The sequence below is a fragment of the Nyctereutes procyonoides genome, unplaced genomic scaffold (assembly GCF_905146905.1).
Source record: "Nyctereutes procyonoides isolate TBG_1078 unplaced genomic scaffold, NYPRO_anot_genome, whole genome shotgun sequence".
NCBI lineage: Eukaryota > Metazoa > Chordata > Mammalia > Carnivora > Canidae > Nyctereutes > Nyctereutes procyonoides.
In genome coordinates this window covers 57386991-57402613 of record NW_026575121.1, presented here as the reverse complement: position 1 = coordinate 57402613, position 15623 = coordinate 57386991, and the positions used below count along the sequence as shown (strand labels likewise).

General features: G+C 40.7%; 1 protein-coding gene across 1 annotated transcript in view; it reads right to left on the bottom strand.

Moving 5' to 3' along the window:
- Window positions 1-15623, bottom strand: part of MYO16 (myosin XVI) — a 444013-nt gene that overhangs the window by 394748 nt on the left and 33642 nt on the right. The window contains exon 2 of the mRNA XM_055335623.1: window positions 4668-4738. Coding sequence (XP_055191598.1) covers window positions 4668-4738 — 71 coding nt within the window. The remainder of the gene's footprint in view (window positions 1-4667; window positions 4739-15623) is intronic.

Sequence of the window (15623 nt, the reverse complement as noted above, 5' to 3'; positions counted from 1 at the left end):
ACTTCCAGGAAAGGCCCCTGGAAAGGGCATATTTTCTTCTGTTATGATTCATTTTCTCACCAACACTTACACTCACAGCTTTTTCCCTTTGCTTTCAAGAGCAGAGGAGGGTGGAGTTACATGGTCACCTACCACTACTCTGGACAACTTCCACACATCTATTGACCATTTTTGCTCTTTATTTTTTTATTTTTTTTAAAGATTTTATTTATTTATTCATGAGAGACACAGAGAGAGAGAGAGAGAGAGAGAGAGAGGCAGAGACACAGGCAGAGAGAGAAGCAGGCTTCATGCAGGAAGCCCGACATGGGACTCGATCCCAGGTCTCTAGGATCTCGACCTGGACTGAAGGCGGTGCTAAACCGCTGAGCCACCCGGGCTGCCCCGTTTTTGCTGTTTAACATCTAGACCAGTTTTAAAATAAAATATTTCTAAAATAATTAAATAAATAAATAATAAAATAAAATCTTTCTTTAAACATTTCCTCCACAGTCTTAATATTCTGACTCTTTTCAAAATATAATATTTTAATCTTCCCTCTGAAAGATACTAAGATGCGGAACAGCTGCAACTGCATTAATTTGCCAATTTTCTCCACTTCCTCCAGTGCCTGAAACTTGAAAGATGTGTACAGTGAAGCCCAATGAGCAGCCAATTCGGACACCAGACTTTCTTGTAAGAGCAGGAAGTGATCAAAACAGAATTTAAGCCTCTAATAAAAATGCACTCATCACTACTTTTTATTAATTTCTTTTATTATATGAAACATACATGTAGGGACCCCTGGGTGGCTCAGCGTCTGCCTTTGGCTCAGGGAGTGATCCTGGGGTCCAAGATCGAGTCCCACATTAGGCTTCCTGCATGGAGCCTCCTTCTCCCTCTGCCTGTGTCTCTACCTCAATCTTTCTCTGTGTCTTCTCATGAATAAATAAATAAATAACTTTTAAAAAAGAAGCAGACATGTAAAAACAAGGACTTTGTCTCCTTTCCCCAACCTGAGTCATTGTTAAAAATTTGTCTAGGCTTCCAAGATTTTCTCCGCTTTTGAAAAAGATGCTCCCTCTTCTCTCTCATCTCATCTACCTGTCTGTACTTTATATATCATTCTCTAACCTGCATGTGATATTTACTACTATGTTGTGAACGTATTTGCGTATCTGCAGTAGCTCAATACTTTTGACACCTACATGGGTCTCCACTGGGAAAAGGCCTGTCTTTATGTTAAACAAGAATTTGCCAGGTCAAAGAAAGAGCAGTTCCTACTTCTAACATATTCCACTTAAGCTTCACTGTGGTCTGCTGCTGTCACAGGACAAGACTAAAAGAATTTGCATTTCATGTTTCATTCGAGAGGGTTTGGCCACCCTCAGGAGCTCCTTCTCAAGAGCTCATTTATTAGATATCATAATATAAAACCCTAGGCAGTGGTTTAGCAAAACCTATGTGATTCTGTTGCCAAATCCACAAATATCATACTTCTTCCACAGATTTCAATCTGAGTGTTCATCTATATTGCCCTGGGGTGCAGATACTGTCACCTGCTGTCATTACTTCCCTTCCATCCATCAGAGGACTTAGCACCTGCTATCTGTTTGATACATAAATTATTTGCTGAAGGGTAGGCAAACAAGCCAATCCAGAGGTATTTGTTGAAAATTTTAAAAGAAGATAAAATTAAAGATTTTATATGACAAAATATACTAAAACCTGCTTCTCAGATATCTACCTGCACAGGATGGGAATTGCTAATCTCCAATATCAAAGTTCTCCTGGCACTTCTAAGAGAAATGCACCAAATTCTACACTTCAAATCAGGAACCCAATGAAGGATAGTTGAGTTAAATAAACAAAAGTCTGGAAAGCTCACCAAATTCCACAGCTTTTTCTCGATGGCCCACACAAACATGCGCTGCCTTTTTCCCAAAGGCGTTGATCTAAGCATCTATAATTAGAGCTTCAATGCTGATAACACATCAGGCTTCATAACACTGGGTGCCCCATAAGTGGGGCCAATAGTAGAGATGCTCACACTTGACATTTCAGATGGCGAAATTGCCTTTTTCAGTACCTAAGGCATGTTGAAACCCTGTAATTTTGTTTCTCTGGCAACTCACAATTTTTCATTTGCTTTTATTTACTCAGGCACCCCAGGAAGGAGGAGACTCGGCGCTGAGCCTGGGGTCTCTTGGCCATCCCCAGGCTTTCTGGCGTGCACTCGAGCTCCACCATCCCTTTATCTGAGGCTCGCAGCCCATGCCTAATGGTATGAAAATGCAACATATCTGCAGTGAACAGAGAGTTCATAAGTGTTTCCCTCTGCCTTATCATTTTAATCCTCTCATTTCATTTTCCTTCTGCTTCCACCGTTTCTGAGTCTTTATACTCTATGACCTGGGCCTCAAATAACGGACTTCTCATTAGCCAAAGGGGTCCTTATGTTCTTGGATCCCATTCATTCATCCGTTCATTCATGGATGACATATCGAGTATTTCCTACACATCACACCATCACACACTAAAGATATAAGAGTATCTAAGTCACAGTTTTTGAAAATTCAATCTATCAGAGAGAAAAGGCACATTATCCATTAATTATGACCCATCATGACACAATCTGTAGCAGAAGCAAGGGTCATGTACTAGGAAATCTTGGAAAAAAGAGTAATTATGTCTGATCAAGAGGGCTGGAGATGATGTCAGAACTATTTTCTCAAGGCAGGAGTGGCCTCAGTACGGTCCTCTGCCACTACCTCCAGTTTACTCCTCTTCTAGGTCTGCTGTAATCAGTGGTTTAGTGGTTTATTTTTTTTTCTCCCTTAGAAAACTAAACTCCATATGGTCACAGAATGCATTCTGAACCTCTGCACCCCTAAGGGCAATCATAGCATCAGACATTAATTAATTAAGTAAGTTGATGCATTAACTTCCTTACTCAATCAATCTACTGAGCATCTACCAAGTCCTGGGCACATCCTCAGGCATTGCAGATACAACAGGCTGCTGAGAATATGCCCAGTTCTTGCTATCAGGGAGCTGATAGTCTAATAAGCAAAACATAATCACATGGGTCTGTAATCTGGTGGCACCCGCACACTATAATGAAGCCAGATGAAAATCAAGTTGATTGTAGAGTAGTGGTGATAGGCTGCTATATGCTATAAGGCAAGCCAGGAAAGCCTGTTTTGCTGGATGACTTGAGCAGAGACCTGCAGAGCAATTTTCCAAGTGGAAAAGATGGGGAGAGTGTACATGGTGGGACTTCATAAGGAGGCATGAGAACAAAAGCAAAGGAACCGAGGCAGGGGCCATGGTGGGGGCAGGTCATGGCATGGCTCTATGTAGGACTTTGGGCTTTTCTTTGAGTGGAAGGAAAGCTTCTAGGGTATTCTGATGGAGAATCTGATTTCTGATCTGGTTTCTGTGTGGGAACAGCCTGCAGGGGAGGCAAGGATGGGCGAGGAGATGAGAGAGGATGCTGCTTATCCTGGGAAAGGGATGATGCTTTAGGAGCGGATGGCAGTGGTCTAGATGAAGGGACACAGTGGCATTTACATCAGAGGTCCAGAAAGCAAGCACTGAGTTGTCGACTGCTAAGATGCACTTTTATGTGCTCATTATAGGCAAATGCATTTTATATATAAAGCAGTGGGGATGTGTGTGTCTCTCTCTTTCTCAAACATACACATGCTCAATAATAACACATTTTTGGCAATATTAACAATGAATTCACATGATTTTTTTTTTTTACAGAAAAGGTCGGTCTTCCAGTTAGTCAAATTAGAATGACAGTGTGTTCTCTGAAAACTTCAATGAGCACCTTGCAGGTATCACTGGGGAATATATGTGGCAAGAACACTGTATGTGTCCTCGGAGGCCAGAGCTAAAGCTCTCTATATACTGTCTGTTACTATGTGAACCTGGCCAAATTGTTTCAATACTTCTGTTTCTCAGTTTCTAACTAGGAAAGTCACACAGGCATATTCCCAACCACACAGAGCTAGGGTGAATAAAAAATTATATAAAAATGCATCATAAATCATACACTATAATATATATATTGATCAACATCTAACATACCAAAGACACTTTACAGCTTAGAAGTTATTTTCATATCTATCTGATCATCACAATGCATGCTGTGAGGTATATACATCACAATAAATACTCTGAGTACAATAGCCAGGATCATATTCCCATTTCACAGATGGGAAAAATGAGCCCCAGTGAGCTTAAGCATCTCCTCAAACTTCACAAAAGTAGTAAGTGTACATGAAGTTAAATGTGAGAAGAAAAGACCAAAAGCAGCTGTCATGTGATCTAATTCTCTCCTGATCATCTTTTACTGGTTCAGTTAAAAATTTAATAGAAGGCTTTTACCAGTAAAAATTTCTGGCACATGAGCCTATTACAATATTTTCTCGCTTATGAAATTATTTATTTTTTAATTCACTTGCTTCATTTTCAAAAGATTCTTCTTTAGGGCAGAAGTTCTAACTCCATTTGTTAAAGATTAATTACAAACTCCAGCATAGCAACTAGTAAATACTGCAGCTCGTTATCCAAGCCTGATCATTTGAAAGCATCATGTTTTGATGATCATTTAGCTCTTGAGTTTTGAGCCCAGAACCGATTCTCCTCTCCGGCCGTCCCCAGTCAAGGGTTCTCACCAGATGCAGCAGGGACCCTCCTGAGGAGACAGGGGTGTGCGGATCCGCGCCCTCCTTCAGGAGCCGGAGTGCTGAAAGATCAAAAGGGAAGGCAATTAGAGTATGTGCTTTGCCCAAACCCGAGCCTTTCATTAATATCTCAAATGCAAACTGCCGTCAAAGCCAATGCGGACACATTAACCACCCTCGGACCTTTCTTGCTGTATGTGTGATCAGTGGCGTTTGTCTTCATACCCACACTTGTAACTCGGTCTGTCCATGTAATTTCCTATTACAGTTGCGCAAAGCATTCAGAAAGGGGAGCACATTCTTACCGTTTATTGTTTCAAAGTGTCTAGTTTGTCTATCCTTTGTAGGGCAAAATAGTAAAAAAAAAATACTTCAGAGGTTCATGGAGGCATTGGTTCACTTAACTTTCATTTTTTTTAAATTTCACTAAGACCCACCGACTTAAAACAAAGTTTATTCTTTGGACATTAAACATCCCATCACACAATGGCCTCTAGGCAATGTGTCCACCATTCTCAAGAAAGACAGTGGGACAAAGCCATTTCAATCTAAATAATAAGGCCCAATAGGTCAAAATACATGCTAATTATCAGAATAAATGCACAGTTGGAAGATGACCTGTGTTTCCATTTGGACAGCAAAGGTGAATTCATTAGAACAAGGAATGCCACCAGCAGGAAGAGATTGTTATAGTCTATGCTCCTCACCACTAGCTCCAGGACAGGCCTCAAAGAAATGCTCATCAATTCCCAGAGCACCACCGTGGTTTCTGCAGTTAATAGCAGTATCAGAGTCTCAATAAAAAGCCATTAATTAATTAATTTATTTATTTATGATAGACATAGAGAGAGAAAGGCAGAGACACAGGCAGAGGGATAAGCAGGCTCCATGCCGGGAGCCCGACGTGGGACTCGATCCTGGGACTCCAGGATCCCGCCCTGGGCCAAAGGCAGGCGCCAAACCACTGAGCCACCCAGGGATCCCCTCAAAGACAGTAATCTTACAGGATCGAGGGTAACCTGGTGTATTGTGGTGCCTCCATTTGCTTACTTGGGCATCTCGCCCCTCGGCCATCAGGAGAACTTCCAGGAAGGTAAGTCCTTCTTTCTTTCTTGACCTTGCTGTATTTCTAGGAGCTGTCCTGCTGTGTGGTTTGCAGATGCCCCTTCTCCCTCCCATTCCTGGCTCTCTCCGTGCACACGTATAATAAACGGACCCACTTCTGCTCCCTCATATACTTTCACCCTTAATCTTGAAAAGTCCATTGTCAACAACAGAAAGTTAATTAAATATATTTACCGATGGTTTCCTCAGAAGATAAATAGCACTTTGACCCAAATGTTTATTTTATTAGCAAGTGAATTTATTCATCTTGAATTAACTAATATCAATTCAGGGCTTTGGAGTTTTTTTTATATATATATAGAAAAACACCTGCACTACAAATAGAATATGAGGCACATTTTATTAGCACAAATTCATAAAATGCTCAGATTTTTTAAAAAGATGTATTTATTTATTTGAAAAAGAGAGAGAGCAGTGGGAAGGGGCAGAGCCCAAGGTGGGGCACAATCTCACAACCCTGAGATCATGACCTAAACGGAAATAAGGAGTTAAGACATTCAACCAAATGCACCAACCAGGTGCCCCTGCTGTCAGATTTTTGTACAATACACCATGCACATGTGTAGTGAATTATACATAATAGGAGTCATGATACACTTGTCTTGGGTTTCCACAGATTTGGCCACAAGGCCTGGCTACACTGGAAGAGCTACTGATTTCTCTGCACCTCAGTTTCCTGCCAGTGGAATAACAGACAATCGTTGGACTCCTGTCATGGGGGCTTCACAGGAGTGAATGAGCCAACAGTGCAGATGTTGGTCATGCTTCCTGGTGCTCCAAACGATTTCTACTAGTATAATTACTCTGTCACAAAACCCTGTAATAATATATCCTAGAATCTGTAACTTAAGGTTTATTCTAAATTTTCTCAAAACTCTGATTTTTAATTTTTTTTTTAAAGATTTTACCCATTTACTCATGAGAGACACACAGAGGGAGGCAGAGACATAACTGAAGGGAAAAGCAGGCTCCCAGCAAGGAGCCCAATGTGGGACTCGATCCCAGGACCCCAGGATCACAACCTGAGCCAAAGGCAGATGCTCAACTACTGATCCTGATTTTTTAAGATTTTATTTATTTATTCATGAGAGACACACACAGAGAGGCAGAGCTATAGGAAGAGGGAGAAGCAGGCTCCCTTTGGGGAGCCTGATGCAAGAATCAGTCCCAGGACCCCAGGATCACACCCTGAACCAAAGGCAGATGCTCAAGTACTGAGCCAGGCAGGCATCCCAACCCTCTGATTTTTTTTTCCAACCCTCTGATTTTTAAAAGCTGAATATAAATGTAGGATATAAACAACACAGATTTAGCAGAATTCACTTGGAGGAGGAGTGTGTAATAAATCAAACACAAAAGGGGTGGAGAAGGCATTGCCTTCAATGCAGAAGGCAATGAAGAATGATGAGTGCGAGGATGGAACACTGATTATGGTTCAGAGGACTGGGTCATGGACGGGACGGTACATCACACTACAGGATGTGGACACCGTGTTGGGGGCAACAAAGTGGATCACGGGGTTTCCAACAAAGGAGGAAAAGACTCATTACCTTACTGTTATGGACTGAATATTTGTGTCCTTCCCAAATTCCTGTGTTGAAGCCTAATCCCCAAGGCGATGGTATCAGGAGTGGGACCCTTGGAGGGATAATTAGATAGAATGAGGTATGTAATGTGAATAGAGACCTTCTGGTGGGATTGGCTGCCTTGTATGGAGATGAAGAGACCACAGCTCACTCTGTCTGTCCCATAAGGACATGGGAAGGAGGCCATCTGTAAACCAGGAAGCAGACCCTCATCAGGGACCAAATCCACTGGCACCTTGATCTTAGACTTCTAGCCTCCAGAACAGTGAGAACAACAACAGTGTCTGTTGCTTAAACCCCCATCTGTAGCATCTTTGTTATAGCAGCTGAGCTAAGGCAGGGGAGGGGGCAACAACAAAGCCTAGAAGGAGTCTCTTGCTCCCACCATCTGTTTAAATTCTGAATACAGACTCAGGATCAGGCAGTGGGGTGTAGGAACCACTGCAGTGCAGGTGCAGAGCTTTGATGTTGAGGCTACAGGACAGACTAAGCAGGCTGGGGCAGAGTGGGTGCCACATGGCAAAGAGAGGGGTCTATGGAGCACCAGCCCCATGTCTAGGGAAGCCAGTTTGTAAGATGTGAAACATGGATGGGTGATTACAGGAGGAGGGGGAGCCACAGTGGTATGCTGGTGAATGCTCCAGGATGATGGAGATCTAGATGTCTTAGATGGATGGATGAAAGGATGGATGGACAGAGGGATGGATAAATAGATATGCCCTGATGAGTTTATTACACATTTTATTGATACAAAGGCTGTATAGCCCACAATTTACAAATAAATATATAATACTCAGTCTTGTAAGTGCCATATAGCCAACTGATTCTCACAGAATACTATTGATGATTTTTGTTAAACTCTTATATCCACAGCCAATCTGTGGTTACAATTAGTGCATGTGACCTTGACATTTTGGTAGATATGTTCACACATTACTGAGTAGAGCCAGAGGTGAGCAAACTCTGACTGGCAGGCCAAATCAAGCTGTGGAATTTATACAGCGTCTGAACTAAAAATGAGTTTTACATTTGTAAAGGGTGTGTAAGAAAAAGAAGCAATAAGGAACAACCAAAAATCTAAAAAGAATGAGCAACATGGACTTTATGTGGCCCAAGAAGCTTAACATAGCTATCATCTGGCCCTTTACAGAAAGTTTGCTGGCTCCTGAGTAAGAGGAGAATGAAACAATGAAGTATGTCAGATATTGCCCATTTATCAAGGACCGGAGGGACATCTGTGGAAGTAAGATAATGGTTTTTGAACAATGTATCATATTACATTTATATCACATTTTTGGTTCCAATATAACACGTTTGTTAAGTTTAGGCCTGAATGAACGTGTCCTCCAAAACTTAACTCTAGACAAGGCATAAGACAATAAATCAAGCCAACTTTCATGGTGTGATTCTCCTATCTCAAGCTACCAATGTGATGTCACTGAACCCAGGGTTGAGAAAAGAAGACATGCATGTGACCTTCAAGGGCATGAGAGAAAAATGCAGTAAACTAATTAGGAAGTGGTAAGTCTTGAGTATTATTCTTTCTTTAAATGCTTTATTTGATTTATTTGAGAGAGAGAGAGAGTGCATGCAAGACAGAGAATGAGTGGTGGGATAGGGGAGAGGGAGAAGCAGACTCCCCATAGAGCAGGGAACCTGATGTGGGGCTTGATCCCAGAGCCCTGAGATCATGACCCAAGCTCAAGGCAGACGCTTTACTGACTAAGCCATCCAGGTGCACTGTGAGTATTACTCTTTATTACAATCTACCGAATTATACTTTAATTTTTACCATAGAATTTATTTAACTGTTTCACAACCAACTGACAAATTCCTGAAATTTTAACAATTGGCTCTCAGGGGCTGGAAGGGCAAGGTCAACACTCTACAGGGAGTAGCCTGAGGTCGATAAGGAACATGTCCAAGAATGTTTAGGACTGAGAAGGACACTACCCCCAAGAACTCCAGAACTTACCATAGTGATAGACAAGTAAGTCCTACTCCTCTTAATTGGGCCACCCATCAACCCAAGGAGGAAAGAATTGGTGACAATTTGAGCATATTTTTTTTCCCTAGATAAAAGGGCTGTTTTCCCCAAGGGCTGTTTACATTATCAGATAGAACTAAGTCAGAACCACAGACTACATGCTAAAGGGGTAGCCACTGGATACCATGGTGGGCATCAAGAAGCAGACAAAATCAGCTCTTGACAAAATCAAGAAATGTTTTTCATATAAACACACACACAAGCTGTAGAGTGAGCTAAATTAAATTCTATGTCTCTACTGAGGGTTAAAACTGGACATTGTGAAGTAGCTAGATGTAAAGACATAATGAAAATTCCACTTGCATAATAATTCATTCATAACAGAGAATTTTGAAAAAAGAAGACAGTATGATGTGAGAAGCAAAGGCAAAAGAAACATTAAACTTCCTTACTACTTCCAGACCACTGACAGGTCCTTGCTACAGGCAGTGACCTTCCTCTAGGAGCTCGGCTGCCTCATGTTGACACTTTGCTCAGGGCAAACAGCATCCTTAGCTTAACATTATCCCAACCTCCGGGATTCTGTAAATCTACTCTAACATGTAAAAATCCTTTGGAAATTTCTTTTATCTCTACACCTATATCTTCTAAGATATATGTCAACAATGACCCCCCATACGGTCTACTGATAAACATCTGAAGGATCTCATGACTAAGGTTTTTTTAGACAGTAATAAATGGCTTTTTCCTAACAACAGCTAGCCCCCTCAGGGTCCTGGAAACCTTGCTTCCAAAATCCCTTAGAGTCTTATGCTCCCCCTAACCTCCTCCCAACTTGAAAGTATACAAATCAGTCACCCCTCATGGCTCCAAGGCAGCTCTTTTGTCCATGGCTCCTGTCCCCCTGCTGTAATAAAACCAGCTCTTTGCACCTAAGACATCTCAAAAATTCTTTCTTGGCCACTGGCTCCATATCTCAACATTTCCTGTATCAGGCACATTTTTCCAGCGCTAACACACACTGAGCACTTTGCTAAGTGCTTGGGCTGTAAATTAGATTTATAAGAATTACTTTAATTCTCCCAACTCCATGATGCAGATCTTATCATTGTTTCCAAAAGAAAGATACTGAGACTGATAGATTTTGTGATGCCCCCAAGCCACGGTAAGCTGGTAGATGTAGAACTCAGTGTGGTCAGCAAGACTCCAAGGATTCTCAAGATAAGCACTGGGGTAGAGAAACTTCAAAATCACAAAAGGAAAAAAAAAAAAATCACAAGAGGAATGAAAATCCATTTTAATGCCTTCTGATTAAAACTACCCAAATATAGGTTAAAATACTTTCCCCTAAAAGTTCCAGGTTTGTAGCAACCTTGGAATAACAAGATGTGAGTTGCCAGTGGAGTAAAATGTCAGTGCTACTCCAAGTCTTTCAGTGACAATAAAATCCGCAGGAAAAGAAAAACAGCCATCTGGGAACCAGAGTAATGAAGCTGAGGCTTCCTTTTATAGTGTCACTGCTTGGAACTGATTCAGCATTTCTTGTATATTTGTGGCTTCATCATCAAGCTGCCACAGAGCTCCACTGAGAAGTCTGTGTAGAGGGCAAGATTTGATATTTAAAAAGAAACAGTCTCTAAATCTTCAGCTATTGGGGTTAGAAAATGGATGAAAATACGCCAGAAAACTTGCTAAGGAGCTTTCATAGAATATGCAGCTGTCCCCACTGAAAGTCCCGACCATCACCAACAATAACCAACCCCAATAGTCCAGCAGGTAATTGGTCCTCATATGGAGTCTCTGGACATAACCATGATTTGTCTGTGATGATATCATACAGCACACTGAGCAACTTGGTGACAGTAACTGCTTTGGGGACCCTAGGAACCCACATGGATATCTGGCTACACAGCCATTGATGATGCTCATGTGTTTCTCATGATGATTGTGGGTCTATATTCACAAAGATTTCACAGTTAAGATCGATACAGGGAAGGACAAGCAAAACACCGCATAACCAGGGGTTCTAAATCTTGGCCCTGTTTTAAGCCCTGCAAAGGCATTTTCCAGAGAGAGGAAAGGATAACGGATAGGTGGCAAAATGTCAGCAAGTGGTACACCTGGTTGAAGGGTGTATGGGAGTACTTTGTTTTGTTTGCTCACCTTTCCTGTAAATTTGATTTAATTTCAAAAAAAAAAAAAAAAACCACAAAGTTACAACAAATAACAACAAAAAACTCAAGGTGGGCTCCTTTCTCCCTGAAAAGAAAACAGAAACCTCAATGCAAAGACTTCCAAAAATGTAGATGGAATAATTTCCATAACAATTGATGATCTTCTAAGAGATGCTTTAAAAGGCCGATCTTATCATTATGGCAATAAAGAAGGGAAACAGCAAGAAGGAACAGACAGATTATGTTATCCACAGAAATGTCTATCTGCACTGCAGTGCCATTTACCATACAGATTTCCTGCCCTAAGTAGCACCCAAATTTTAGGATGTCTAAGAACAACATGGAGATTTTTTAAAAACAGATTTTCCTTGTTTTTTTTTTTTCTAAAGATAATATTTATTTATGTGAGAGAGTGTGAGCACAAGCAGGGGGAGCGGCAGAGAGAGAAGCAGACTCCCAGCTGGGCAGGGAACCTGACACAGAACTCAGTCCCAGGACTCTGAGACCATGACCTGAGCCAAAGGCAGATGCTTCACCAGCTGAGCCACCCAGGTGCCCCTAAAATAGGCTTTTCTAGTTCAGTGATTCTCAAACTTCTTTTCATTATCACCCCTTCCCCATCAACCTCCACCATAAACCTGTAATACCACAGACATTCTGTCCATCTCCTCAGATGCAGTGGCCCTATGAAGGGCAACAAACCATGGTAAAGCTAATGTTTGTCTTCCCCAAGAAAAACTTTGCACCCTTGAGGGCTATTTCTCTTCCCTTAAGAATCAAGCCCCAGCCACCTCCGGATACTCCAATGCAAGTGTTCTGGAATGGGATCAGAAACCCATTTGAAACAAACACTAAAGGAAATTCTGGTGCAGATGGCCACCAAAATTCATTTTGAGAAAAGCTGTTAGGATTTTACCATCTCAGAAAATTACCTTCAAACATCTCGCTTTGAGCAAGAGAATTAGCGGCAAAGTTAAGAACTCATGTCAGATCCTTTCCCATTAATTTGGCATTGAGAATTTGGCCTCTAATGCTGTATCACTCGGAACACACAACTTATTCTCAAAAAATACATATTTAGCCAAGCCCACCCAAGGTGAATCTTGGTTCAGGATGCTTAGAACAGCTACTATAACTTAGAAATATATACGTACCCTGTTCTGTCACTGGTCTTAAAATGAGTCAGTCAAGAACATGCCCAACTGTCCATATGTTTCTAAGGTCAAAGCACCTTGATGATTATAATACTGGGAAGGGTGAGAAGCAGTGGACATCAATATCCAAAGAGCTGGTTAGCTTGTTTCTATCCCTGTTGGCGTTGGAGCTTGCACTGAGGATCTGCCTGGGATCTGTATTCAGGGGGGCTGCTCAGTCAACACTTTAAATGGATGCTTTCAGATTTGGATCAGGTCCATATGCATCAACAGGCCATTCAGGGATGCTATCAGTCACCCTCCTAGAACAGGAGAGCCCCAGGGTCAAGGCCCCATCAGGGTTCCATACTTCGTAAGAGAACTACAGACCCATCAGCTAGGGGTACCATGTTATCATGTGTGCTGAGACCCACCCAAGTCCCGCTGACCTACCAGGCTTCAGGGAGCGAAGGCCAATTTCATATCACTTTGTAATGAGTTTTTTGTTTTTTTGCCTTTTTTAGTTTGCAATTAGCTGAAGAGTTCGGCTTTCCTACTCAGCTTGGTTAAAACTGGATCTACCTAAAATCTGGAAGTTGTGAGACTGAGCTCCAGGACTCTCATGGCCAGGTTGATGTGGATCCCCACCCCGCCCACTGGAGCAGCTGCAAATGCAACAAATATCCAGTGAGTGCCTTTTCTGTGCTACGCACTGCTTTAGGAGTTGGAGCTGTAGCAGAGAAAAAAATAGAAAAAAATCCTGCCTTCGTACAGTTTACAATCTCACAGGTACCCATAGGTGAAGACAGAACACAGACAAGAAGGTATTAAACAGTAGAGGGATCTATAGTTCTTATTGAATCACTGCCTGGATATCCTGAATCTCTCAGAAAATTATTTGCTGTTTCTCTCTTTAAATGTTGCTTGTAACTCATTCCCTCCCTCCCCACTTCAAGGCCATCACTGGCCCAGAGCTGAAAAGATATTCAAAAAAGGGCTTCTACAAGCTCACCTGTTCTACAGAATTTCTAACATGTATTATTGTGATGTATACGCCCCAGAGGGATCAGGTGTGGCCAGTGTTCCTAAACCAATCCTAAATCATTAACTCCCTAAATAGTCCACAACAGACCCAAAGTGACAGTTTTAAACAACACATATTTAACTGCATCGTATTTCTTCACACCTAGATGTAGGAACAGTAAATCCAGAATGCACACAATATAAACACATGCTTCACTTTTTACTCTCTCTCTCTCTAATCCACCGTCAATTTATCTTACATAACTTTAAAATGTTTTTTTCTTATATTTCAAATTTTAGAAGTAGCCTTAGCTTCAAAAAATTGATTCATTTTCAAAAAAAATTAATTCATTTTCAAAAAGTGATAAATAAAATGAGGTACTGCATTGATATTACTGCTAATCTAGAATACTGTTTATGTGTGAGGATGGTAAAAACAGAAACAGAATAATACAAACAGTCTTCAAAGTTAATAAAATGCAGTGTACTTGAAATAAAAGGTAAAACAAATATTTACCCTCTTTTAAAAGTAAGCCAAAGGGGGATGGAGACATGAGCGAAACAGGTGAAGGGGATCAATATTCCCTTACCACGATGAGCAATGAGCAATGAATAGAATTGTTACGCCAATTTTACTTGAATAATAATAATAAAAAATCATCACAAGCCAGTTTTTTTTTTCAATTTCATCTTTAAAAAAAAAAAAAGTAAAGCAGAGACAACTAGCTGAGTATATCTGTCATTGACCACTACCTAAAGATAAACTCAGAAGACAGATGTAGAGAGCATCTTAGAATATTCATTGATGTATTGGTGGTTGTGTAGATGTAGTCTTTTATTCTTTCATTATTTCCCCTCCAGCCTTCTTTGCCAGGTAAACTGACACACAAAACACTGAGTGCAGGATATTTTGTGAATTCCAACTGTATCACAGATATTCATTATTTTTAACTCATTTTAAAAGTGAAATTTCAGAGGCACCTGGATGGCTTCAGTCAATTAAGCATCAAACTCTTGATCTGAGCTCAGGTCTTGGATCTCAGGGTTGTAAGTTCAAGCCCCATGTTGGGCTCCATGCCCTACTTTAAAAAACTGGGGCGGGGGAGTGAAATTTCATAGAAGTAAAGTTTTCTGTGCCAGACTAGACATTTTGGAGCAACTGATTCCCTGGAGACAGCCAGAAAGGTTGAACAATTTTTTTTAATGCTTTAATTCTTCAGTGAGCTAAAAATAGAGTGAATTATTACACAGAGAGGTATCACATACATTAAATCTATCACAATTAAAACTCTTGAGCATTGGTCCAAGAATAGATAATAGATGTAAGAACAAAATATCTACCACGGGATTTGTTTCCAGTTATTGTCAATCATGAATACAGCTATTAACAAAATTCTTGCACAAGTCTTTTTGTAAAATAATGCATTCATTTTTATAAGGCACATACCTAGACATGGAATTGCTGGGACACAGAGTATGTATAAATGTGAATTTCTTAGAAATTGTCAGAGTTTTCAAAAGTAGTTGTACCATTTTATACTCCCACCAGCAATATAACTAGTCTTCACATTATTCCACATTCTCATCAATATTGGCTATTTAATGGAGCCATACTTATGGGCAACAGGTTTTAATTTGCAGCATGCTGATGAGTTACAATGTTGAGAATTTTTAGGTAAATTTATTAGTCATTGGGATATTCTCTTCTGTGGGTCCTAATCTCACTCTTTTACCCAATATTTTATGGTATATTTCAGTATTTTGTTCTTATTGGTCTATAGAAGTTCTATATCTATTGGATATGGTTACTGCCCCTTTGTTTGGTCAATGCAGAAAATCACAGTACTTTTCAAATGATAAAACAACCATGCTTTCTTGGGGTACAGGCAATGGTCTACTTTGTTAAGTGGTGATTACAT